This window comes from Otolemur garnettii, unplaced genomic scaffold (assembly GCF_000181295.1).
Source record: "Otolemur garnettii isolate 467f Iridium unplaced genomic scaffold, OtoGar3 scaffold00039, whole genome shotgun sequence".
NCBI classification, from domain to species: Eukaryota; Metazoa; Chordata; class Mammalia; order Primates; family Galagidae; genus Otolemur; species Otolemur garnettii.
In genome coordinates this window covers 9,239,023-9,266,696 of record NW_003852434.1, presented here as the reverse complement: position 1 = coordinate 9,266,696, position 27,674 = coordinate 9,239,023, and the positions used below count along the sequence as shown (strand labels likewise).

The 27,674-nt window shown below is 37.6% G+C and overlaps 1 protein-coding gene across 1 annotated transcript in view; it reads right to left on the bottom strand.

Annotated features, from left to right (window-relative positions):
- Nucleotides 1-27,674, bottom strand: part of ANTXR2 (anthrax toxin receptor 2) — a 133,356-nt gene that overhangs the window by 47,489 nt on the left and 58,193 nt on the right. The window contains exons 13-16 of the mRNA XM_012805364.2: nt 12,703-12,747; nt 11,779-11,871; nt 6,318-6,485; nt 6,025-6,105 (exon numbers count right to left, since the gene is read on the bottom strand). Coding sequence (XP_012660818.1) covers nt 6,025-6,105; nt 6,318-6,485; nt 11,779-11,871; nt 12,703-12,747 — 387 coding nt within the window. The remainder of the gene's footprint in view (nt 1-6,024; nt 6,106-6,317; nt 6,486-11,778; nt 11,872-12,702; nt 12,748-27,674) is intronic.

Here is a 27,674-nt window from a genome sequence, read left to right as displayed (position 1 = left end):
CAAACAAACTCCTGCTGCGGACTCCAGCACGTTTGATGGAGGCCCTTCAAAGAGCCCGTGGCTTAATGGAGGCTGTTTATGTGGAGACTTCGATCTGTACCTGCTGTCCCCTGTCACTCCCTGGAAACTTGGCGGCAGATGTTGCAGCGTTAAGTTGTCTCTGAAGTGGTTTTCTGTCCTCGTCTCCCCACCACAGCGGAGTCATACTACATTAGATCTCTTATTTGTGCCTAAGGCAAGTTTGGGAGCGCAGCTGTGTCCACCCCCACTCCTACCTTTGCTGTCTCAGGCCTCCAGGCAGCGAGAGTGAGACCAAAACGGTTCTGCCGCTCTCAACCACCTCGGCTGACAATCCTGCCGCTCGCTGCGGGCCGGGGAGGCCGCCGCCGCCGCCGCTGGAACAGATGTCGGCGACAACCTGCAGCTCACACCTGGCCGCGCGGCCCGCGCCCCGCGCCGCGCGCTGAAACATTCATGACTCGGAGGAGCTGCGGCCGCACAAAGGGGCGCCCGGGCCGCCACCGCCGGGGCTGCGCGCACAGGGCCGGGCCGGGCAGCGCCCGCCGGCCCGCGCCGCTTTGATACCTGATGCCTGAACTTCAATTACTTGATCAAGGACTTCGATTCAGCGGTGGATGCTTAAGCAAACGAGCCCGGCGCGGCCTCTGAGCCACAAAAGGCGCACGTTTGGCTGGAAATTCACCGTGACGGGCGCGCGGAGTCAACACGCGGGCTTGTTCTGTGTGCGCTGATTTGTTTATTAAACTAAACTCTCGAGAGGCAGAATCTGCAGTAAACGATTTATAAATAAATGACAAGACTGTTTTCCGAGGTAGAACACACCGTTGACCAGGCAGAGGTTGGGTTATCTGCAGCCACAAGGCACAACCTGAAAACAATTTTGGTTTACCGCCTCTCAGGTGGCATGAAGTTTGTTGTGCCTTTTGTAAGGGAGTCACTATTGCTTCCCTTAAGAATCATATACAAAAACCCATTCTCGTTTATTCTGTGACAGTATAAAACTACTCTTATTATTAACAGCTAAAAAGAAAAAAAAAAAAAAGGTCAAACTCTCTGATTTCTACAATGTGATGACTGCTTTTTAATCTCACATACACCCCCCCTTGTTTACCTGTACAAACACTTCACAAGCAGGCTAATCAAAACTAAATATTATACACGTATGTAGATGCACGCAAACATTTGTGAGCACAGATAAAATCACCTGCAAAATATATCCACCAATGTATAAGTTGATAAAGTTATTTAAAAAAAAAAAAAAAAGAATTGGCCTTAATAGCCAATAATATCAGTTCCAATGAACTGTTTGGAATGCATAGACAAATCTTGTTAGAGGGAATCAATGTGTCTAATCCAAACAGATATAATAAAATACACATTTCCTAATATTTGATGAAATAATTTATTAGGAGAATAGATTTGTTGATATAAAAGTGATAGTTTAAAAGGACAATGACCATCTCAAACATATATATATGAAACTTTTCAAGAACTATTCTGAGTTCAATGCATAATTTAGTTTAATCACATATTGATTTCTATCAAGGGGATAAGTTTACAAATAGCAGGATTTAGTGTTTGCTTATATCCTAATCACAGGTGAGTATGGTTATCTAAAAGAACACCCAAATTAATTTCTCTCATTCAATGATTATGCCCTGGCATTCCTAGAAAACTTAACACCTGCTCACACCCCATACACCTTGAGGTCAATTCATTTTCCCCTTTCTTCAAGCAAATATAGATATCGATAGAGAGATAGGTCAACCAACTGATCTATGTTTAAAGTAGAGCCAGAAAAGTAGAGGATACTACCAGCTGGGCATGTTAGTCCCCTAAACTTTAATTTTCTCTACTCCATGTAATTCTAGGAGGTAGACCATGTCTATATAAACAAAACTGGTAAAAACCCGTGAGGTTACGTCAGGTGAAGTCTTGGCTAGCCACAACAATGTGCAGGGGGTAAATGAGCCACGGCCATCACCTCATGAGAAGATAAAGCATTATCAAACTTTAATCCAGGTAATAGACTGAGACTCTGTCTCAAAAAAACAAAAACAAAAACAGCAAAAAACCAAAAATATTTACTATAATTAAGTAAATTATATGATTGTTCCAGATACTTTTTGACATATTTATCTGAGAATCACATGTTCCCTTTGTCAATAAAGACATTTACTCTGCTTATGAAGATAAGAGTAGATTAACTGGAGGTTTCATTCATTCAACAAAAGCCAACTGAAAATCAGCATATAAAAAAATGCATAAACTAGTATAAGAATTTGGCAAAGCCAGAAGTGAATGGGTAATAGATATAAATACATTTAATAAGAAGAAGATGAAGGGCGGCGCCTGTGGCTCAAAGGAGTAGGGCGCTGGCCCCATATCCCAGAGGTGGCGGGTTCAGACCCAGACCTGGCCAAAAATTGCAATAAAAAAGATGATGAAAAAAAAGATGGAAGGAAAGAGGGAAGAGGGGAAGGGAGAGAAGCATTCTGGAGATCATATAACTGAAACAGTATGATGCTTTCCTAATTATCCTAATAGCCTTCCAGTTATCCTAATAAATTGTACAGAAAGATAACTCACTGAAGTGCTGGAATGAGTCTTGCTACATAATTCTGATTTGGTCGTTGTAAAAATGCAGTTTATAGTTACACAGTATGTGTATGGGACGGGTAATTTACGTTGGAATTAATTCTATCAAATGCAGAAGACCTGACTGATGATGTGGAGTTGATATAAATTCAGATATTCTTAATAATCTTTGTGAAACATGGAAGTGGGGAGATGGGAAGTAGAAAAAAAGAGGCAAAGATTATTCAAGTTGTCTAACGGGAAAAAGGAGAGATGATCCCACAGTGAAAACTGTATATACTTCACGTAAAGCCTTGGTCTAAAAAATAACAAATATAAAACACAGATTCAAATAAGCAAATTATACTAAAGTTAACTGATTTCCTTGAGGAAATAATTTTGCATGGTTGGATTCAGCAAGGAATTTGATAAAATTTATTAAATATCCTTGTGAATAATATGATAAATTGAGGCTGTACTTTGAGTGAGTTCCTAGGTCATGGCCATTTAGCCTGGCGTGTCAATGTGTGGGAACTGACTCTCGCAGAAGGCCACACTTAGATTTTAACAGTGGCTGGAAATGAGTGACAAAAATTTTCAGGTGAAAAAAATGCTGGAACCAGGAAGAGCTAAATAGAATAGGTTTGATGATGAATGATTAAGAGTCAGACTTCATCAGATCCACAGCAACATGATATACAGTGGATGGAAAAAGAAATCAATTAATTGAACCAACCATTGATGTTTACTAACACTTGATTTTAGCCAAAAGGAGGAGAAGCAATAAACCTCACTAAGCTTAAAGTCCTGCACTTAAGAAATAAATAGCACAGATATAGTGTTTTAGAGTAGAAAATTGGAGGTTTTAGTTTACCTCATACAATAAGGGTCAACTGTCTTTTATCCATACCTCTGAAATCCAGAATCTTTAAAAACTAAAAGTTTTTTCCTATATTTGCCACCAGAATTCATGTGAAACTAAACCTGAACTAAGCTAACTTGTGAATACTTATAGCTTCTATTTATCTACTTGTATAATTAATTTATTTATATAACAGCAAAATGTCTGAATAATGTGATTAGGAGACACTGCTTTACATAATATATAAAGGCTATATCAGATTCCTAAAATTTGAAAGAGTCTGAATTTTGAAACAATCGGCTTTGAGAGAATAAATACTTTGGAATTGTCTCAGACAGAAGCGTGACCAAATTGTCAGAAAAAAATAAAATTTTGGTCAAAATAATACAAATGAAAGAGTTCTCTTCAACCACAGACAGATAAATAATTAAACCTGGTGAGGTGATCATTAAAATATTCCAGCACTATAATTTATTAAGAATGTTAAGTCTTATTTGTAATCTAACAAAATGCCTGATATAGTTTAGATACTGGATACATATTGGTTGAAAGACTAAATGAATAATTCATTTAAAAAATAAGTCAATGATCCGAATTTGAAGGTTTCCTCTCCTCTTTTCCCAGTCACTCTCTGGCTTTAACCTCCACCCCGCAGATTATCCAGCCGTCCAGGACTCACTGTGCACTTGGCTGCCTCAGGACTTTGCTCACAATTCATCTATGCAAACATTCATTTCACTGTATACCTATTACCACCTGTTGAAATCCTCCTCATTTCCAAAAACACCAGGCCCATATTTTTGAAGAAATTTTCTCTAATCCTTCCAGGAAGAATGAATCTTTATTTCTGTATGCACTCAAGAGCATCCAGATCACATTCCAGAATAAATCTTATTTGTGTGCATGGTTGTTTCCCAAATTTTAGATTTCTTAAGGATTACAGTTTGTACTCACCCCTCAGTTTACCTGATGACATTACTTATGCATATTTATAATCCTTAAATTAATAAACAGAATCAAAATTAATTGAAATGATGAAAGACTAAAAACTAAATTTCAACCATGAGTGAAAGGAATGTATATAGAGAGCTGAGATCACTGTCTGTCTCTCTGGGTTAATACATCATTGGTGCTGCTTCAAGTCCCCAAACTCAGTAAGGTGAAAATTACTGAACAAACTAGGGTCTCAACTGTTTTAAGAGAAAACGAAAACGGTGCCTGAAAACAATTTTATAACACTTGACATGAGTCTGGTGTGTCAAAGAGCAAGAAGAGTTTTTGTTGCTCCAGAAGCAGAACTCCAGGCACAGTAGAGTTTAAACAGAGATGCCAATTTCATTATATAAAAACCCTCTATTAAAAACCACAGGGAACTGATAATGAAAGAGGCTACTTTGTAAACCAATTAGTTCTCTCCACCCAGGGTCCTAGCAAAGGATAAATGATGAAATTAGAAATTTTTCTATTAGAAAAATTGCAGGAATATTTTCCACATTAAATTTTCTTAATCATTGAACTAAGATGTTTTGAAAAATTATGCCCTTCTTATAGAAGTAAAATTTTAAAGTCAAGACCATTTTGCATTTTAAACCCCAAACTAAAACCATACAACACTAAATATAGCTTAGCTTGGGATTGTAAGACAAATGCTAATTTCATCAATTACTGCATCTTTAAAAAAATAGCATATCATACCCAAATGAACCTAAAGTCTTCCAGAGCTGAAATGCATGAAGTTCATTTACTTGTTAAAAAAGAATAATGATTCCATGGACACACAATGAAATGATCCCTCTATTACAATAGCACTGTCTCTGAACCAAACCCTCCCAGGGCCACACATGGAAAGGTCTTAAACAATTTTTCTTACATCAACACAATAGGAAATAGTACTAATATATTAAAAAGTTACAAAACTGGAGTAATTCTAGCCAAATTTCCAAAACAAAAAAGGCCTCAGATAGGCTTCCTTGGTGGGGAAATAGTATTAATGCATACATATATGTGTGTGTAAGTATATATATGCAACACTATCACAGATTTTTATAAATTTTTATAACTATAAAGACACTTTTATATATTCAAAAAATTAGACTACATCAACTGTTGAAGGGAACATATTTATATCTTAAGGTATAAATATATATGGGTATATACTGAGGTTCTGAGGCTTCTGCCCAGTCCTCACTGCTAGGAGACACTAGAGAAAGATTTCAGCTAGTTCCTAATCTCTCATTCCCACCATGCAAAACCTCAGACCATGGGGTCTAGAAAGGCTTTGACTTTGCACAGAGAGTGTGCTTACTCAAGTACGTGTTCAAATGATCATAATTTTTACAAATTCCTTGCAAAGGGGCGCCTATGAAACTGGTGCTTGAAGATACATTCCAACAACAGAATTTAATAATGGGCTGGTTCCCTATGGGATAGGAATTTGGCCCAGACAATAATAGTTCCTTCCTCGAGTGCCCTAAAGGCTTTACCGGGATGTGTGGTTGCCATTTCCCCCGCTTCTTTATACTGACCCGCGCTCAGCTGACCCCCAAACGTCCCCACGTACAAACCTCGTCTCCTTCCTGAGGTCTCATCAGGGAAACCCGATCGTACTGCCTCCGCAGCAGGGCCCAGAGCGCGTCCAGACGACCCTACGGGAAATGGAAGTTTTAAGCTGCAGGGAATGTACTCAACTTCTGTTTACTTTGAAAAAAAAAACGAAGAGGTAAAACGAAAAAGGTAAATTCTGATTCTCCATCGCCATTGCTTTCATACATTAATAAGCAAACAACAACGATCTGGAGGTTCTCTTGCTGGGAGAGCACTCGGCTTAAGTTCCATTACACAGAATTTGGACAGGCACCTTGATGGGCGTGTACCACTTGGTCTGGGGCGGCTGGTGCGCGGGCTTGGGCCGGGGCGGTCTGGGCCTGACCGGCTCCTCCGGTTCTTCGGGAATCTTCACCACGGCGTTTTTCGCTTTCTCTAGCCTTGCGCCTTCCTCAGTGGATCCTTTATCGCCCCAACGAACCTTTAAAACAAACGGAGAATCCTGCAATCAGACCAAGTGTCCAGAGGACTGAGCTCTCAGGGAGCCAGGGTCCTTTGGGTCACCATCTCAGAGTGAGAAAGACGACGGGCGGCTGTTCTAAGCCCTAATTCCTTCTCTTCCAAGGTTCGTAGGTTCTCACCTCTTCTCAATGTATTTAATATTAATATCGTAGGGGGAAAAAGACTTTGGAAATGGTTTCAAATAAGGAGTCACTTAGTGGTTTACACAGGAAATGCATGACAGTGTGTAATTCTGTCCCTAAGTGGGTAAGATCCTCTGCTAGTTCAATGCACACCCGAGTGAACTGATGACGCTGGAAGAAATCCACGAAAATTAGCATTTACTGAGTGATTACTGAGTGTCAGTCTGCATTCAACCCATAAAAAAAACCCACACACACACAAAGAAACATATATTATCTTCTTTCTTTCCAGATAAGGCACAAAAAAGGTTAAGGGATGTGCCCAAAGCCAAACAGCTAGTAAATGGCAGGGCAAAAACTTGAACGCAAGAAATCTGAAATGGTGAATGTGAAGTAGCTGCTCCTTCCCCTCAAGTTTGATTTAGGGCAAATGTAGGGTTTAAACAGACTTTGAAGACAAACTAATTACCTGTGAGTCTCCTTTACTTTTATAAAGTTTTACTTTGTAATGTAGCTTTAAGTCTTTTGTTTCTGTGCTCATCTGCGTACGGTTATTTACCATACAGAATTTTCAGTGAGAAAAGACAAATCTGAAAAGACTCCCTTTGGAAAAGAAAAATTGAGTGACAACAGGGAATTCCACAAATTTTAGGGACTTTCCTTCTCTGAAAACCCTTATCATTGAAAAATCACATGACCAGATTTTTGTTTTATTTCTCAACGAACAAGAATTAAGGATCAAATTTGAGGGAAATTTCAAATAGGGTGTTGGCCCCTGGAGAAGGGTTTTGTCCTACCAGGAGTAAAGAAAAGTCCTTCAAAAACCAAGGACATTGCCGGAGATGACAAAGATCAGATTAGTGAAGCTCTAAAAAGAAATACGGAGACCTGTCCAGGGCACACTGTGTCCCGGGCACACAGCCACAGTTAAATGATTCCTACAAAGAAAAAAAAAAAAAGATTTTTTTAAAGCATTTTAAAGACCTAAATTAGTGGGTAGGGGTAGAGGTGACTACTGTTCACAGAACTATTCAAACCTTTTTGATAAGGCTCACATAGATGGTTTTACCTTTTTTTACTACAATTTTAGAATGGGCTTTCAATTTCAAGTGGACCCTGTTGAGTCATTAAAATGTGCCTGTATCTTTCAGTGTGATCAATAGTACTAGAATGTTCTTTATGAGGTTGTTAAAATTGTTTTAAACCCTATTAAACCTTTAGAGCTAGATAGTTGGCTTTTTTCCAGAGGAGTGACCTTCTCTTTTAAATCATAATGTCTTCACCTAGATAAACTAACATGCATAAAATCTTCAGATATAACTAAATTGAATCCAAAACTCTTAAAACCAGGACACATATCCTTGAAATTGTATAGTCTCAACTGTAAGAAAAAAAATATATGGGAGAAACACAGTGAAGTAAACTTATAAATGTCATAACTTAGAGAAGTAACTCAGGTTAGAAATCTAAGTAGATACAATTTAGATCCACCCAGAAATGATAGATTTCAACAGCTACAGATCCCTAGACTCCCCTTCACAGCTGATGTCGTAGAGGTAATGGTAATCGTATTCTTTCTTTACTATTCTCAGATAAAGTATATGAAGCTAGTTAAATTAAAATAAAATTAGCAAAAGACTATACTTTTGAAAGTAGTTGCTGAGGTCTAAAGGGAATCTATTAAATAAATTCATTAGTGTTAGTTCGTGAAGGCCTTATTTCACTATCATCACCATGATCATCACTATCAGCACAAAAACTTCTTACTTAATCTCAAAGTCTACAGCTAGAAAATAGAGTATTCCTAAAACTCTTAAAAGCAATCTAATGTATACACACATACACATTTTCATACATTTGTATGTGTATATATGTACATTTCACTGTTTTAGGTTACTCATGTTAAGATAGTTTAAAAGGACAGAAGAATAACAAGAATCAATTGTTAAAAGGAGCCTCAGCAAAAATAATACATCTAGCCTTTTTATTATAAAAAAAAAGTAAGTGCAAGCTTGATAGCTAAATTCTTCCAATTCCACTTGGCTTTCATTAAAAACAATAAAACTCCTTAATTTTCAGAGCATATTTGGATGACTAGAAGGTTATATCATAGAAAAGCAATTTCAGAATCGAGAAAAGAAACAAAAACAGTTTCATGCTGAATTGGCAGAAACACACATTTGAAGTCATTACGAAACATGGATCAGTTGTGCTAACAGCTGTTATTAACATCAGCTCAGTTGCCGTTTTCTGCAAATTCCCATTACCATAATGTTTAAATATTTAATTTAAAGGGGTAAGAAAAAAATTCTAGGCAAGATCCCTACATTGGCTTAAAATAACCTGGTTAGGAAGATTTGTTCTGTAATTCAGATGGGGTCTTAATTTCTATAATCCCTTTTACTTTCCATAGTTTAAAGTACTTTGTAAAGAAAAGTACTTTTCAGGTTTGAGTAGCTAGGCTTTTAAAACAGATTATGGTTTCGGGTGGTGCCTGTGGCTCAAGGGAGTAGAGTGCTGGCCCTATATGCCGGAGGGGCTGGGTTCAAACCCAACCCTGGCCAAAAAAAACCAGATTATGTTTTCTATTTCACTCTCCAAGTTTAAGTAAGTTCATGTTTCAGGAAGTTTAATGATGGCTAATTCTCAGTTCAATTTTTATTCATACATTTTTATATGCAGATTGAACATCTCTAATCTAAAAATTTAAAATACAAAATGCTCCAGAATCTGAAAACTCTTGAGTGCCAAAATGATGCCACAGGTGGAAAATTTCCCCACCTGAACTCATGTTATAAGCTGCAGTCAAAACTTTGTTTCATGCACAAAATTATTAACACTGTTGTATAAATTACCTTCAGGGTATGTGCATAAAGTGTGTATGAAGCATACGGAATGTCTGTGTTTAAATTTGAACTTCATGCTTCCATCTCCATGATATCTCATTGTGTATGTGCAAATAGTCAAAAACCCGAAAAAATTCAAATCTAAAGCACTTCTTTTCCCATCATTTTGGAAAAGGTGTACACAACCCGTCCTGTGTTCCTCCTGTGTCATGCTCACATTTGCTCTGCCACTTTTTCCTAATTCTCATTCTCATTTCCATCCTGTTTAGCCAAAATTATCCAAAGCTAACGTGGGCCCAGATTTATTAAAATCTGGCTGAGTTCATCTCATAAATTTCCTACAACTGAAAAGGATGGGTGGGCAATATAATTTCATATATTAAGAGTCAATAACTCTTGAAACTTGAATTACAAGTTACTTAGGGATGTGGATGTGCTCTTGGCTCTCCTGAGCATAAACCAATAATGTTCCCTTTAACTCAAGACTCATTCATGAGTTCATGCATATTCTTTTCTTTAAAAAGAAATCTCACTCTTTGGAACACTGGAATATTGGACTAACAAAAATTGGACATTATTCCTAGTGTTTTCAGCAAGAATATTATTTATTCAATAAGGCCCACATATGAAAATTTATCTTACTATCATGTGGTATTTTACATGTGTAGATTTCAAATTGCAACGAGTGTGTTCTTCTGAATATAAAGTAGTACCTTCTATTGTCAAATAAAGAAAAAAATAGGGAAATATATGGCACATGTCTTTGAAAATTCTCCATCCAGAGAAACCTACCCACAGTTTTCGTTATATCCTATCAAACATTTTCCCCACTTACACACATGGTTTTATACACACGGTTTGGAATGAGGCTAAAGAAACTAAAGATATGGTGTGACAGATCATATCTAAATATTCACATGTAAAAATTTTACTTGCAATTATATTTTTTTACACACAGAAAAACATCCAATTCAATCTTTCCTTAACCTTCCAAGCCTAGAATGACAATACAAAGGCAAGAGAAAGAAAATCCCCTTCCTTTTGGGTCAAACAAGAACTAGCCAGCCATGTTCTCTTGTGCTGTTCAAGATTTGCAATTCCCTGCATGCAAAAGGGATGCAGTATCTTCTGCAAAGACCGACCTACCAGCTTCTAGCACCTGCCTTTTACCTCGGCTGATTGGCAATAAGGTACCTGCCTCTGAGGATAGTTCAGCAATAAAGTGGCAAGCTTTTAGGGAAAATGTGTGCATTGCTTTAAGATCTAATGTGGCAGAGAAAGTGGGCGTCACTATCAGAGGACTTGAATAAACACTTTGGTAATGACAACCGTGTTAAGTATGCCCAGGCTTCTTTTGAAGAATATAGAAATTTATTGTGAAAAGGGGGAATTCTTCTTGGGAACCTGAATTTTACTGAAATGTATAAAAAAGAGAAAACCACAACAACCGTAGAGTTGTTTACTGATTTTTGCTAGTAATAATGGGACAAACAGATATGACAGGTGCAATGATGGCAAAACATCTTATCAAGAAGTACGATAGAAGGGCAACTATCAAGGATGTGTGTTTAATAACCAAGTCAATGTGTTAATGAGGAAATTCTCTGAATTGCTTCTTGGAATGGGATGCTGGCCTAAGTGTTGTTAAGAGCTCCGTGTTGGCAGTGACTGCTTATTATCAACTTATCCGTCACTTTGAAAAATAGTCAAGGGGGATAAAAAACTTCATTAAGGTTCAATTTGAATCCATATTTGGAGCCGGTCTGAACGCCCAACACATTCTATAAAGGACACATAATGTTAACGATGGTTCATAAGTGGTAACTAAAAGCTGTTATAATGAAATATATGTGTCCCCTTCACATTTGTGATAAGATCATATCCACGCTGCTGACATTTTCTCCTCAAATCATGCATGACTATTAGATGCTCTCAAAGAAGGGCACTGTTGTGACTTTAAGTGACTGGTTTCTTCAAAGCAGATGTTCTATGCAGTAATTTCTTCCAAAATAATGAGAAAAGCCCTACTTTTGTTTTGTCCTTTAGAATTCGAAGGCCTTATCAATGCAATCCTTTGACTAGTGAAACTAATTCTTGAACAGTTTTGAAACGGCTAGGATGATTCCACAGGGAAAAAATGTATCCAGAAGACCCAGTGGTAAGTAAAAATGGATGATATTGTAATATTGAGTTGTAAAAAGTACAGTGTCACAGCTTAATCATCCTAGAAATACATAGTCTATACTGGCAGATTAGTAGCTTCTATTTTTTCCAAGATACCAACCTCCATTCTTTTAATTCCTCCAACTCCCCGACCACCATAGTATGAAGCATCCACAGTCGGCCATTTCTTAGTAGGTAGAGGTTCTTCTTCCTCCTGTGGAAAAACATTTTTAAGTGGATTTAATTATTTCTTAAAATATTGTTAGTCAGCACTGGCTCACATTTAAATATTTTTCTAAGTGATATGATTGTGATGGAAAAATCGCATGTAGGACGTGTGGATGTATGTATGCTTCCAAGCACAAATGTTGAGTTCTACAGGATGTAAGAACTCCTTCCATTCCTCGAATTCTAGGAATCTCTCTTATATCATTCCTAGGCGACCAAAAGTCTCTTTAACTCTGAGTGTTATTTGATTATTCCAGATCTTTTCATCATTTTATACTTAGAAAGCCAAAACATTAAAATTAGGACAGAATTTTAGCAATCATTGAAAGCAGCAATGTATGTGTGAACTGTGAAATGTGGACTGAAATGAAAAGCAGTTGAGAAGTTCTGACAATATGCAACACCAGTACCTTCCTCATTTCATTCCTCACTGAATTTGGCTAACAAACACAGTACAAGCAATAATCATTTTGAAGGAAATAATACCATTTTTTGAACTGCCAGCTTGGATCTTCCAATGTTTTTATAAATAAGTGACATCAGAAGTATCGATATAGCACTATAAAAAGGTCAATTAAATTTTTATGTACTATTAAATCTAACGGCCAGTCTATATTGACCAATAAAAGAAGGTCCCATCCTCTAGCACATGAAAGAAATCAGAAGAAGACAAAAAATAACACTTGATTTTCACAAATTAAACAGTGAGTTCAGGTGCCATTGTTATCCTACAACAAATGGAATGATCAAAGCTGGAGCTGATACTTGCATGTAGAGAACAACCCAACACCTGTATCGCCTGATCAGGCTCATTTACCTCTTTTGGTGCGGGAGGAGGTGGTGGAGGTGGGTCCTTGATAACCTGTCCGGAAAAGTAAAAAATTCAAATATAAAAACTTCCCTAGAAAGGAGATAATAAGGATGCATAAAAATACTTAGGTTGATAAAACACTGTGATAGCGTTAAAGATGTTGAACTTTGCCTCCCCATATTTATGCTCATCCTTGAATCTGGGCTTGCCTACAACTGCATTTCACCAAGAGAATGAGGCAGAGGCGGCAGCACAGGACTTCCAAGGCTAGACCCAAAGAAGCTGTTTAGTCCCCCCAGACCCTTGGGACACTCTCTACCCTGAAACTGTCAAGCTGGAGGAAGCCCAAGATAATCTTAGGTTCAGTGGTGAGAGAAAGACACTGAGAGTCCCCAGCTATTTCATGGCTGAGCACCCAGCTGAGCTGCCAGACACATGAGGGAAAAGTCCATCTGAACATCCAGGCACAACTGAGCCTTCAGGTGACTCCAGCCCTACCGATCCCTAACTGTAATGGTAATCGCCTGAGAGGCAGGCGAGAAGGACTTGGCTAAGTGGGGAAGCCGGTCCACCCACAGAACCTGAGGACACAAATACTTTTTTGAAGCTACTGGTAACAAAGAAACTTGCAAGTTGTTTTTGTTTGTTTGTTTTCAGAGACAGGTTTTCCTCTGTCTCTGAGGCTGGAGTGCAGTGGCACAATCATAGCTCAGGGTAGCCGCAAACTTCTGAGCTCAAACCATCCTCCTGCCTCGCCTTCCTAGTAGTTGGGACTACCGGCACACAAATCAACATTTTAACCAAGATTCCTTTCTAGTGAACCATTTCTCATGAAATCCTATATGGTTAATTCTTCATGGAACAGAAATGGCGCTAAAGCCTAATTTGAAGTAGCCTTTACTGGTGCTGGGGAATCTGGATGTTCACCCCATCATGCCAGAAAATCATTCACCAAGTGCCAACGGCTTCTGATAATCTAGGTACACTTCCAAGTTTCTATACAGAGGAAAAACTGTTCAAAATATAGCTGCTTTGTTTCGTCTAATGTCAAATGTTGTTATTAAATTTTCAAAGATTTAATACAATCGTGACTTCGAAAATGAGATGTCACCTTTACCTTATGAGTGAATTATTTTTTCATGTGTAGTATACTACTGTGATCACATGTGTGCTGTTTAAAGACCACTTATCTTTTAATTATACACAAATATTTCCAAGTGAAATGATAGGATTCTGATATTTTTATTAAAATAATTTGCAATGAGAAAGCAGAAATGAGTATAGATGAAATAAGATTGAAAATAAGTTCAGAATCATCGAAGCTGAGTGATGAAGATGAGGGAAATCAGTTATATTAGTCTTTCTCTTTGCAAATGCTTAAAATTTTCCATAATGAAAGGGTTTTAAAATTTTGATGTCACTGACAATGCTTAGAGAAATACCCTGTAGCTTTCTGTATGTATAATATTTTCATCATTCGAGTTTTAGTTAAGATTTAAACCTCAGGAAAAAATATACAAACAGTAACTACAACTATACAGATAGAACTGGATAGTAATTTAATTTGGTGGAATCTCTTTTGAAAGCCCCAGGAAATGCTGTTATTTAAATTTAATCTTGTTAAATTTAATGTCATTTTATTTTGTTACTGAACATAAATTGCCAGTTCTCTATAGTAATTTTAAGGACAAAAATGTATGATTTTTGACAGTTATCATAGAGATAAAACAGTGAATGATTAAGATTTAAAGTGATACTTCAGTGAAACAAAATGGAGTTATCAAACCACAGGTACATTTCCTTTATTAAGAAAAAGATAAAGAAAAAAAAAAGAAAAGAAAAAGAAGCATCTCATGACATCCGTTAGCACTTTACACTCAACAAGGTCAAAACCAACCCAGACATCATCACTTAAAAGCCACGTCTCCTTCCTGTCTTCCCTGTTTCCTTCAGGTAAATCACTCTTTTCACTTATAGTCTCAATATTTTGGCACAATCTATAATCTCCTCACTTCTACATGATATTCCAAAATCATTTCCATGACCAGTAGATTGACTGAAATATTCCTTCTCTCTCTCATTCCTCTCCTCCTGATGAATTCTCCCAATATTCCCAAAGCAGATGAGATTCTCTTGATATGAGCAGATGTCTCCTTGTTCTCTCCCCGTGTTTATCAGAGTTGATAATTCTGTCTAGCTCCCCAAACTGTAGGTTCTTTGAGAGCAGGTGTTGTGTCTGCTTCGCTCCTCACTGCACTCCCAGTATTGAGCAGTGTCTGGAACCAATTAGACTTTCATGGATATAAGAAAGAAAGAAGAAAGGGAAATGAGAAAGAGAGGAAAAGGAGGGAAGTAAAAAAGGGAGAGAAAAGAAGGGAGGAAGGGATGAAGGTAGATAGGGATGCAGCAAGAAAGGACAAAAGGAAGGGAGGGAGGGAAGGAGGTAGACTACTATGGGAGGAAGGACGAGAAAGGAAGGAATTCCTTTCATTGCATTCATTTCCATTTACCTAAAATCACAAACTTGAGATTCTCTTTGATAGCTAATACAACTTTTCAACTGGGCCAATGCATGCACAACCAAAACTGCAATATTCTTTTTTTTTTTTTAAGAGACAGAGTCTCACCATGTTGCCCATGGTAGAGTGCTGTGGAGTCACAGCTCACAGACCTCCAACTCTTAGACTGAAGGGATCCTCTTGCCTCAGCCTCCCAAGTAGCTGGGACGACAGGTACCCACCACAACATCTGGCTATTTTTTTGTTGTAGTTGTCATTGCTGTTTAGCAGGCCTGGGCCAGGTTCGAGAGAATTGTTCTGACAGAGGTCACAAGATTGTCTTAGCCAAAGATGGGATGAATCAGAACCATCAACTATAATTGGACAGCAGTAGTCAAGCTGAAAACTTCCCCTTCAAAAGCTCTATTTCTGCTTAGAAGCAGGACATTCATACTGCAGAAGGGAGTCTGCCGACCTTCTCTTCATTCTTCTGATGTGGCTTTGAGGACAAGTGCTAAATTTTTGGTAACAAGTCTATCCATCTGGAAGCTAAATATATCAACAAACAACCATTTCTCATGAGGTGGTTCTGAGTTATTTGATCCTCTTTGTCAGCTTCTTTAGCAGGTATTCATTTGGTCAATATCTCAAACTGTTGTTTCCAAAACTGACAATAGCATTTTTAGTATGGTTGAGCCATTACAGCTAAATGAATGGCGCTCAGACACAACAGAGGCACCTTCCCATTTCCCACACTCCATTCTAAGAATTGTTTAAAAATATATTGACAAAATTGACTGATAGTCTATAATTACCATAGCCTTTTTTTATATCAATGGTTACATGCTCTACTTGCATACAAAATAGACATCTATCTTGTTTCTTAGAGATGTTTCTCTATCTCTAAGCTAGACATCATTCCAACCTATTTATAGCCAAGTCAATACTCTTCTAACAGAACCTTAATCTATCATATCACTGGTCAAAAGAGATAAATGATTCCAACCCACAAGTCAAATCAATCAATTATCAGTTTGGGGGGAAAAACCTTATAAATCATGCTTCCACCCTTAGTTTTGCAAATCCCTGTAAAGTGCTCACTAGAGCTCTCTCACCAGAGAAAGATCAAGGTATATCCTTCCATTCTGCTAAGTCTGAGCACAATATATCTGAATTCATTTCATTTCATTGTAAGTATTTCAAATTTACTCTTCTTATTACCTGTACATCTTGCAGTGGTATATAAATTTCTAAGGACATGAATAGTATCCCCAACCCTGTTCCATATTATATTCTCCTGAGAATTACTGAACATCCTCCTCCATAACTCTTCCTTTTTATGTCATATTCATTATCCTATATAGCATCTAGTTTAGCACTGATATGGAAAAATGAGTCTCAATTTAAAATCCTCATATGACCACTGCTGTCAGACTCCCATGGTTTCCCGAGAGGCATCTTTGCACTCTTCCTCTTTATCTAGTAGACGCAGCAAGCTAAAAGACCAGAGCTCCTGCACATCCACATGAGCCAACTCTTCTATTCTCATCGTTCAAGTGCTCCAGCATGGTGTCAGTCCTGTCTTAGTTAAGCCCTAATATCCACATACAAACCTACACCAACATGCACCCCTACTTCTGTCAGACTTACGATGCCTATGCTTCCCCCAAATATGATGACCGTTTCCACATTAGGATCCATCTAGTCTTCAGGGACTGGTCTACCAAATTTCTATCACTTCATCTAGAAGCCTTGAAACTTTAAGAAATACATAAGTATCTGCACAGTTGAAGCATTCTGCTTTATTAACTTGTGTTTATATATTTATTTTTGAATTTTTAAGTTATCACTAGAATGTGTAAATTCCTAAGGACAATAGTCATTTCCCTTTCTTTTGAAATGCCACCAATGTCTCATAAAGTACTTCAGAAGTAGATACTAAAACTATCGTTGAGAGTAAAGCTGAAAGAACTGAGAATGTTTGGAAAGAATCATAGTCTATCTCCAAATAAGTAAAATATTGGAGAAAAATATACAATTTTTCTTTGATAAAGAATGATAAAGCGGTTGAGGTAGATGTCCATGAAGCTAAAACATTGCTAGTTCCAAGGAGAATAAAACACCAAATTTTTCTCTCAACCAATAAAGTCAGAGAATTTATGAACTCAATGGCAGAAGGGAAGATCATACTAAGTTTCTTTATCTGGGAAGAACATTGAATTAATTATAGGTCCTTTCTAACATGAATATTCTAACAAAACACTAAAAAAAGTGACAATATTTCCACCAAACCTTTTGCTTCTGTGCCTTTTCATGACTATGGTCAGACGTCAATATGCAACTGTACTCACCTTATTCTAGCAAAGAACATTAGGGCTTGTTTTCTAATCACATGCCACCGTTTATGTATCATTAAATGCATGACTTATATATAAATTTAGAGTGATTTTGAAGGCCAAGAGATTATATTTTCTACGTTGCTAACAATTAAAACAAAGCCCTCAAAACTCTACCTAAATCAAATATTGATCTAGTAAATTTTAAATAGACATCCATCCATCAGTGGATCATCCAATGGATAGATGGATGGATGTCTGTTTTAAATTTACTAGATCAATATTTGTTAGAACTCAGCCTCATCTGTGCCTTGTCATCACAATTTGCAATAACCATTCTTTATTGATACTGTCATGTGCCACACATTCCATATTTCTCTTATTTTCATAATAACTCTGTGCAGTGACTATGCTTATCTTCATTTTAAGTTGTAAGGAGAGGTACGTGCTAATTTCAGTAACTTACCCAAGTACACACAAAAAGAAAACAGAATTAGGATTCAAACCCAAGACCCAGGCCTAACTGCCTCCAAACTCTAAGTTCAACATCTTTTTGAAATAAGGTTTGGACTCCCAAGAAAAGGGCAAAACAGAAAAAAGCCCTGAGATTTATTGGTTAGATATTACTTACTAGAATGGATAGATGAGTGGATAAATATCTACATGACAGATAATTACATAAATAAAAAGAGTTATAGTCAAAGCTTATTAGTGCAACATATAAAGGCTTATAAAGTATGATGGGGTTGTCACCAGTTAACATGTTAATTAATATGCCTAATATCACTCACCTAGAAATTTGGGGACAGGGAACGCATGGTTTTCTTGTGATGTTTTCAAATCTCCCTCTCTTCCCTCTACCATACAACCTCGTAAGTAACAAAGGAAGGTGAAAATAATCTAAAGCCATTTGGCCAGAGGCCCAAAATGACAAAAATCTGTGTTCAACTGACATCCCTATATTACTGCAAAACTAGTTCAGGAGAAAAAAATTTACTGTTAGTACAAATACATTGAAGATAACAGTCATGAGGATTCCATTCTTATATTAAATAGTGCAGGAACACATTTCAGAAAAGGATGTATTCATAGGCACCATATTTTATGAGAATTTGCAGATTTTAAAAGGCATAATATTGCCTAGTTGCCAGGATTTTTTCCACTTTGCATCCTTCAGCTCTGTATTGAAGATTCTGGAAAACACTTTCACCACTTTATGAACCATATGCAGAGTTTGATTCTTCTCCAATTTTTTTTTCATTTGTTATTATCATCATCAGGGAGGCTTACATCTCATCTACTTAGCTGCTAGAATGAAAATTTCAGTTTGGAGGAAAGCCGGTTTCTCTTTTGAAAAAAAAAAAAGTTAGCTGCTTCAGGCAACAGTCCTTTTGATCTGCTCATTAACACTTTTCAAATGTTCAAGTGATGTGGGCATTCTTTGCGCTAAAAGATGTCAGCACTGGAGCCTGCAGCCAGCTTGATGCAATCATATGTTCCGATATTCAGAAAAGAGTGAAAAGAACTGTCAACATTACATTGCCTTGGATTTTAAAAAAAAGATACTGTACAATGACTGTAGACCACGGTGTAGTTCAGAACTGACTCTTGCCAGGGACAGGAAGAAATGCGTAGTTTATCAGCAATGTCATCACAGTGCCAAAGAGCCCACAGAAAATAAAGAAATCATTCTTAGTGCTAGGAAAAGATTTTTTAAAAAATATGTGAGGGTCCTTCTTCCATTCTCCCTGTTCTTTTCCATCATAAGAGAGAAAAAGACAGTGCCTTTCCCATGAAATGCATAAGTGCAAAGTTCTCTTGTGTCAGGGCCTGGGAAGTCCTTCTTTTCTGAAACCCACAAAGTTAGATGCTTTCAACATCCAGACCAAAGTATGGTCCAGGTTACCTCATTCTGCTTTTTTTCTTCCTTGACAAACTCACCAATGATCAAAGAATCCTACTTCAAACAAATAAATAACTGGCCTGAATCGAAACAATGAATATAACTTAAAGCGCCAAATGGGTCTGAGAATGAATTTGGCTGGAAGTTAATTAAAGGTGCTGCTGTCAAAGCAAATAAACCAAGACCAGGAAGAGTTTGATACCCTGTTTCATAAAAGATGCTCTGTTGGAAAACACCACCACGAAAGCGTTAAGACCTAGCATCACACTCTATTTTAAGGAGGCAACAAACATAAATCACTTTAATTAATGGTGCAAGGAAGCCATATTAAAATTTAAATTACTTCTGTTTTATTGTGCATCCCACAAATATATATATATTTATCAGCCTGCTCTTGAACGATCTCAATAAAGGTACCGGGAGCCCTCCTCAACAATAAAAAAACGAGTGAAATGTAGAAGCATTATTACTATTTAGACAAGAACAGCACAGCTGTTGCTGGCTAAGAAAATGATTCTATAGAGCTCCAGTTAGATCTATCCTCATCATGAAAGCTCAACTGACTTAGCAAAGTGGGTTTTAAAAAGATAACTTTTTAAATAGCTTTTTAATTAAGATGTATGAGATATTTATGTAGTCTCTTAAATGCACGAAGGAAAAATGAACTTGCAATTAATTTTCCGTGAGGATGAAGATCTTTGGCCAAGGACACTAGAGTAAGTGAAAAATTGTCATTTCTAGCATATTCATGTGTTTCTCTGCAGCTGTATAAGACACTCTGGCAACACTCCTAAAAAGCCTTCTCTGACCACCACCTCCTTAGCCTCACAGCTGCAGTTCTCTGGAGTGTCTGCTTATCCCAAATGATGCAGCTCTAGGACCGTCACTTCTGCTATCCCGAGTAGTACAATGAACCTGCCATTAACTCAACATGTCCTATAGGCTAAACACTGGTGAAACACCCACACTTTCTGATATCTCACTCTCCATATAGGATAAGTTTTCTTTCAACCCCTGTTCCCCTAGCCTGATGAGAAAGGAAGGATGCTGCTAATTTCATTATTTAAAAAAAGCAGCGGTGAGGATAGATGTGAGGCTACTCGATGAACAGGACACAGACTCTTAGGCAGATAACAAGAAATGAGAACTTTCCCCTTATGGAACAGTCTGCAAATTCAACACAACCCATAATTCACTAATTAATTCAACTTTATATGAAGCCTCTTTTTTTTTTTGTAGAGACAGAGTCTCACTTTATCACCCTTGGTAGAGTACCGTGGCGTCACAGCTCACAGCAACCTCCCACTCCTGGGCTTAGGTGATTCTCTTGCTTCAGCCTACCGAGTAGCTGGGACTACAGGTGCCTGCCACAATACCAGGCTAGTTTTTTTGTTGCAGTTTGGCCTTGGCCGGGGCTGAGTTTGTACCCGCCACCCTTGGCATAGGGGGCCGGCGCCCTACTCACTGAGTCACAGGCGCCCCTCCAAAAGCTCTTTTACAATGAGTATTGAGAGAGGAAGTTGTCCACACATCATTGGTGTAGATTTCCACTTTCCCCGTAAATCCTGGGCACACTATTTGCAACATTTCAAAGTATGTCATCTCTCCCTTTTATCATTGAAAATACTCATTGAAATGAACCAAAGATTTAACATTATAAAAATAGTCTCACGTTAAATGCATCTTGGGTGACCAGATGCTTCGTGGCCGGTTGTTTTTCTTCCTTAACTGTTTTTATTCTGTGCCCTTTTTTGGCAGTCTAGTAATTTATGCACCACTTCCCATAGTAATTATGCCAAATTAAAATAATAGAGAATTTAAGGGACCCCAATTATACTGAAATATAAATGTCAGATTTGTAAAAAAAAAAAAAAAACTGACTTTGAAATATATACATTTCCTTATCTAATTCATTAAATAATAAGAACTTCTAATCAGTCTAGTAACTATCATAATTTTGAAGTAGTGGTGCATGTGAAAGACATTTCAAACATATCTGAACAACTATACACATGCCTTAGGATATCTGTGATTACTGCTGCTGATGGCAAAGTCTTCAGAACTGATAACACTTTTGTGGGCTGGGATCTACATTTATCAATGATGGAAACAACAAATTTCACTTAGAAGTGTAAGTAAGGATGTGTTTTTTTCCATGCAAATTCACAATCTTCAGGTTAGAAACCCCGGGGGTAATAGCTACACAGAAGTTAAATTGGTTCTACTTCAGATTTTTATTACAACTAAGAAATTCTTACTAGCTGTATCTTATTTCTCATTATATAAAATTACAAAGGCCAAATTTCCTACTGTATATTAAGAAAAGCTTTAAATGAAGTCAATGAAAATCATACAAAGAATGATCACTAAAGTATAAATTCCCCTCAAGCATGATACTTCTCCAGTTGACAAAAAAAAAATTATTATAACTAGCAAGAAAGTATCCTATTTTGGAATTAATTTCTACTTAAAGAGCTATCAAGTTTCTCAATTTTAAGAATTGGAATAGGTCAAGAAGAAAAAAATATCCACCATTCAGTAACAAGTATTCACTGTGCAACACCCCAGGTTTATAATGATGGGTCAAACACACCCAGCACCTGCCTTCCTGAAATTATTAGTCTATAAAGAAAGAAATATTTTCTCTGGAGAACACTGACGAATGGCCAATAAACACATGAAAAAATGCCCATCATCCCTTATCATCAGAGAACTGCAAACCAAAACCACCTGAGATATCACCTAATCCCAAGGAGATTAGCCCATATCACAAAGTTCCAAAGCTGCAGAGGCTGGCATGGAGGTGAAGAGAAGGGGACATTCTTCCAGCACTACCAGAACTGCCAAACTGATACTGCTTTCTAGCCAATATAATCAGGCAAGAGAAAGTAATAAAGGGCATCCAAATGGGGGCAGAGGAAGTTAAACTCTCCCTCTTTGCTGACAATATGATCTTATACTTAAAGAACTCCAAAGACTCAACCCCAGGCTCCTGGAAGTGATCAAAAATACAGTAATGTGTCAGGATATAAAATCGATGTCCAAAAATCAGTAGCTTTTGTATATGCCAATAATAGCCAAGATGAGAAACTAATAAAACACACAATTCCCTTCACAGTAGCCTCAAAGAAAATGAAATACCTAGGAATATACCTAACAAAAGAAACCCTTAGAAAAGAAATAGCAGAAGATATTAACAAATGGAAGAATATACCATGCTCATGGCTGGGAAGAATCAACATCGGTAAAATGTCTATACTTCCCAAAGCAATCTACAGATTCAAAGCCATCCCTATTAAAATATCAACATCATACTTTCAAGACTTGGAAAATATAGTTCTTCATTTTGTACGGAACCAGAAAAAAACTTGTATAGCTAAGAAAATTCTTAATAATAAAAACAAAGCCAGGGACATCAGGCTACCAGACTTTCGGCTGTACTACTAGGCCATAGTGATCAAAACAGCATGGTCTTGGCACAAAAATAAAGACATAGACATCTGGAACTAAATAGAAAACCAGGAGATGAAACTAACATCTTACAGCCACCTAATCTTTGATAAACCAAACAAGAACATACGCTGGGGGAAAGAATGCCTGTTTAATAAATGGTGCTGGTAGCACCCGATATCCACACGTCAAAGACCGAAACTGGACCCGCACCTTTCTCCATTCACAAAAATTGATTCAAGATGGATAAAAGACCTAAATTTAAGGCATGAATCAACAAAAATCTTCAAAGAAAGCATAGGAAAATCACTGGAAGATATTGGCCTGGGGAAGGACTTTATGAAGAAGACTTCGTGGCAATTGCAACAACAACAAAAATAAACAAGTGGGACTTAATTAAAAAAGCTTCTGTACAGCTAAGGAGACAACAACCAAAGCAAATAGACAACTTTCAGAATGGGAAAAGATATTTGTATATTATAAATGAGACAAAAGCTTGATAACTAGAATCTACAGGAACTCAAATTAAGCAACAAAAAAAGAGCCAACAATCCCGTATCTCAATGGTCAAGTGAGATGAATAGAACCTTCTCTCAAGAAGAGAGATGAATGGCTGACAAACATGAAAAAATGTTCATCATCACTAATTATCAGAGAAATGCAAATCAAAACCACCCTGAAATCTCACCTAACCCCAGTGAGAATGGCGACATCACAAAGTCTCAAAACCGCAGATGCTGGCATGAAGGTGGAGAGAGGAGAACTCTTTTACACTGCTGGTGGGACTGCAAACTGATACAACCCTTTTGGAGGGAAGTATGGAGCATCCTCAAAGGACTCAAACTACATCTCCCATTTGATCCTGCAATCCCATTACTGGGCATCTACTCGGAAGAAAAAAGTCATTTTATGATAAGGACATTTGCACTAGACTATTGCAGCTCACTTTACAATTGCCAAATTGTGGAAACAACCTAAATGCCCACCAATCCAGGAATGGATTAGCCAGCTGTGGTAAATGTGCACAACAGAATACTATTCAGCCACTAAAAAGACGGTGACTTTAAAAACCGGTACCCCTAATCAAGTGCATGTCCTAGTTTCACAAAGTAATTAGTTAAGTTCAAATTTTCTGCTTTTCACTGCAGAGTAAAAAGGTCAATTTGTAGCTCTCAGTGGATGTGACAGTCTAATATCTGAATGTAAATGACACTGTATTGGCTCCTTATAGCAAAAAACATCACCCTGAGAAAGCGCTCCATAGATCTCATTGCAAAATGATTCTGATAACATATCCCCTGGATATTCTGAAAAGCATAAAACTGTTTCTTAGAAAATTCTTTGGAATTCCTTGTCACTTCAAGAGAATAAGAAAATTCTACTCAGTACATAAAGCACTAGGGAGTCTAACATTACCCAAAACAAAACAAATGGGTTATTTTAATTTTTTTTAATAGAGTTCAATTTAATTTTATTTTTAAACTTTTTCTTATTTCAGATTAATTTGAGGGTACAAAGAGTCAAGTTACAATGCTTGCATTTGTTAGTTATAGTCCCTGTTGTAGCAGTGTCCCACCCCCAGGAGGTGTACCCTATAATCCCATGTTGTGCCCATTAAGTGGAAGCATATCAGTCTTACTCCCTCCTCCCCTCTCCCTCCTTTTCCCTCCCCTCTCCCTCCTTTTCCCTCTCCTCATCTTGAATTGAATTGAGCCATAAACAAAGATGGAGACTTTACATCTTGTGTATTAACCTGGATGGAGTTGGAACACATTCTTCTTAGTGAAGTATCACAAGAATGGAAAAGTGAGTATCCAATGTTCTCAATAATAATAGGAAGCCAGTAGACAATCTAATACACACCTACATAAGGGCTATTCTAATTTTAAAGAATGCATATTGGTTTTAATAGATTTGGTACCACTACAAAAATATTTTAAAGAATATTTTATTATCTCCTATCTTATAATTTCTTGTATTTTATGAAAATTTGAGGAATGTTTGTTGTTGCTTTCTTTTCTGTTTTGTAAAGAACTTCCAAAATAAATAGACTTAAACAGTGATTCCCAATTCTGGGGGGAATATCAGAACTACTCAGGATACATGTTAGTTTTTGATGGATGCTATAACAACCTATTATATATCTAATGGCTTAAAACAACAGAAACCTTTTTTTAATACTTCTGAAGGTCAGGGGTCTGAAATGAGTCCCACAAGGTTAAAAATCACACGTTAGCAAAGGTGATTCCTTCTACAGGCTCCAGGGTGAACGTGTTTCTTGTCTTTTCCAGCTTCTGGCAGCCACTGGCATTCCTTGGCTTGTGGCTGTATCACCCCAACCTCTGCCTCAATGGTCGCCCTGCCTCCTCCTCTCATAGTCTAATCTTCCTCTTTCTCCCTCTTCTAAGACTAGCATTGCATTGAAGACCCACCTGGATCATTCTGGATGATTTCCCATCTCAAGATCCTTAATTTAATCACATCCACAAAGCTCCTATTACTCTATTACTCTATCTGGTGACATTCATGGGTTTCAGGGATTAAGACCTGGAGCTTTATTCAGTTCACCACAGGGGGGATTTTCCAAACTGCTCTGATCTCCGGAGAAATCTCACCATACCCAACCTCTTCCTCCCAAGGAGAATCACCCATATTGAAGCCTGATAGCCACCGTTCTCAGAGTTTTTCTATTATTTGGAGCAGGAAAAAAAAATGAGGATCACTGTCTAAAATATAAGTTACATTGTCATCACTGAGTCATTGATTAGATAATTTGTGAAATTTTAATCTCTGAGCAGTGAAAGACTCAATCATTTCATACAGCATGATTTAAGGTCTCACATTTCAATATTTAATACAATGTAAAATGACTGAATGAAGAGTATGTGATAGATACTGTGGCCTCTGCTCAGGGTTTTCCCCCATCTTTCTACCTTGATAAGAGCTTCTGAGGTATCGTGCCCATGGAGGTGGACAGCTGACACAGTCTAAATGTGCCTGGGGATAGATATTTTATGCTGTTTAGTCACGTTTCAGTGGGAAGATTAGATTTAAATATTTGCCTCTAGTTCTTAAAACACATTCAAGCAAAAAGAGATTTGTACAATGCCAAGCTGAAATAGATGCATTTCATTTTCCATTAAAAAGTTACATTATTGGCAATGATAGACAGTCAAGGTTAAATTCATCCCTAATAACAATACTGCTAAGAATTATTTAACTGGCCACATTCTAATTTCAGCATCGTAAAGGAGCCAAATAAAGTAAAACACCCTGCAGCTGTCCTCACCACAGCCTCTGGAATCCTCAAGAGCCTTTCACAAGGTTGTGGTCCCATTTCCCCCTTCTTTTCACATCACCCCTTCATTTTTCTCTAGCCCACGCAGCTCCCAGCTTAAGATTCTAACTATCTGAAGTTTGTTAGATGTACTCTGCACTGTCCGTCACTGGCTTCCCATTTCAATTGTTGATGGAACGCAGTTGGATACAGTTTTAAATAATCCCCACCAGGACCAGACAGCAGCACTACTGCGGAGCAAGCAAAGCTTCTTCCACACGATCAGATTGACCAGACCTCTCCAGTGGCCTCTCATCATTCCTGCCATGAGTTTAGACTTCCCACAAGGTGTAGGAGGCCCTCCCTAACGGGGTTCATCCTGAAACCTAAACTATCTTTCCCCATTCCTTTCCCTGGCAAAGTAGGTCTCAGCCTCACACTTCCCAGAGCAGGCCAGAATAACTCCTAATTCCACATGCCCTCCATCTGGAATGTCCATCATCAACTGCCAGCATCCTAGTCACCATTCAAAACTCAGTTTGGGGTCATCAACTCAGTTAGTTTTTCCAGAATGTTCCCTTTAGTCTCTAGCAAATCTTTCCTCCTGTAGGCTCCTAGTGTCCATCACACATATTGCCACTGGGGCATGCATGTTTACATGCCCACATTGCTGGGTTTACATAGTAAAATGTGAATTTCCACATCATAGGCTTTTTTGTATCCCCACTTCCTAACACAGCACTGACACCTACTAGATAATCAATATTTGCCAAGGGCTGAATCCAGAATTTTGCCTCTACCTACTCTCAGATTCAAAACCTACTTTGCAAAATTTTTGTTATGATTCAGTTACACATAAATACAAAGGTAAGTTTACACTCAGCACTATGTGCCTTTTAATCTATATTTCTAAGTATGAAATAAAAATGGTCCTCTATTAATAAGTTCAGGAAATTAATACACTTTCAGGATGTTTCTGAAGATAGGAAGCCTTTCTGACATCTTGATATCACACCATTAAAGAAGCCTTCTTCTATGCCTTATAGACAGATAACTCCAAGATTTGAGAGCTGTAGAGTCCCAGAGTTGGAACAGACCTAATCTCACTATCTATTGATTGGATCCCATCTTTACTATCCAAAATGCTGGTCAATTTGAGACTATATAGTAACCTCTCAAAGAAGCCCATTATAGTTTTTGCATATGTCTTTTAAAAAATAACACACTTTGGCATTTTTGATCCTTCTGGTCAATAGGAAATGAAATTGCAAAGTGATGAAGGAAGGAAATCCACCACTGAGAAGTTTAAATTAAAAAACCAAGGAGCACAAATTGCATTAGGGCACCTTTTTGCTTTTTAATTTGAGACTCGAGAATGCTAGCCCCTTTAAAATAGCCGTATCTAAGATAATAAAGATTACAACAGGAAATGGTTTGATCATAAATTGCTATGGCAGGAAACTGATTAGTTCAGCTAGGAGACAGGATGCTACTTGTCTCTGCTGTTGTCTGAG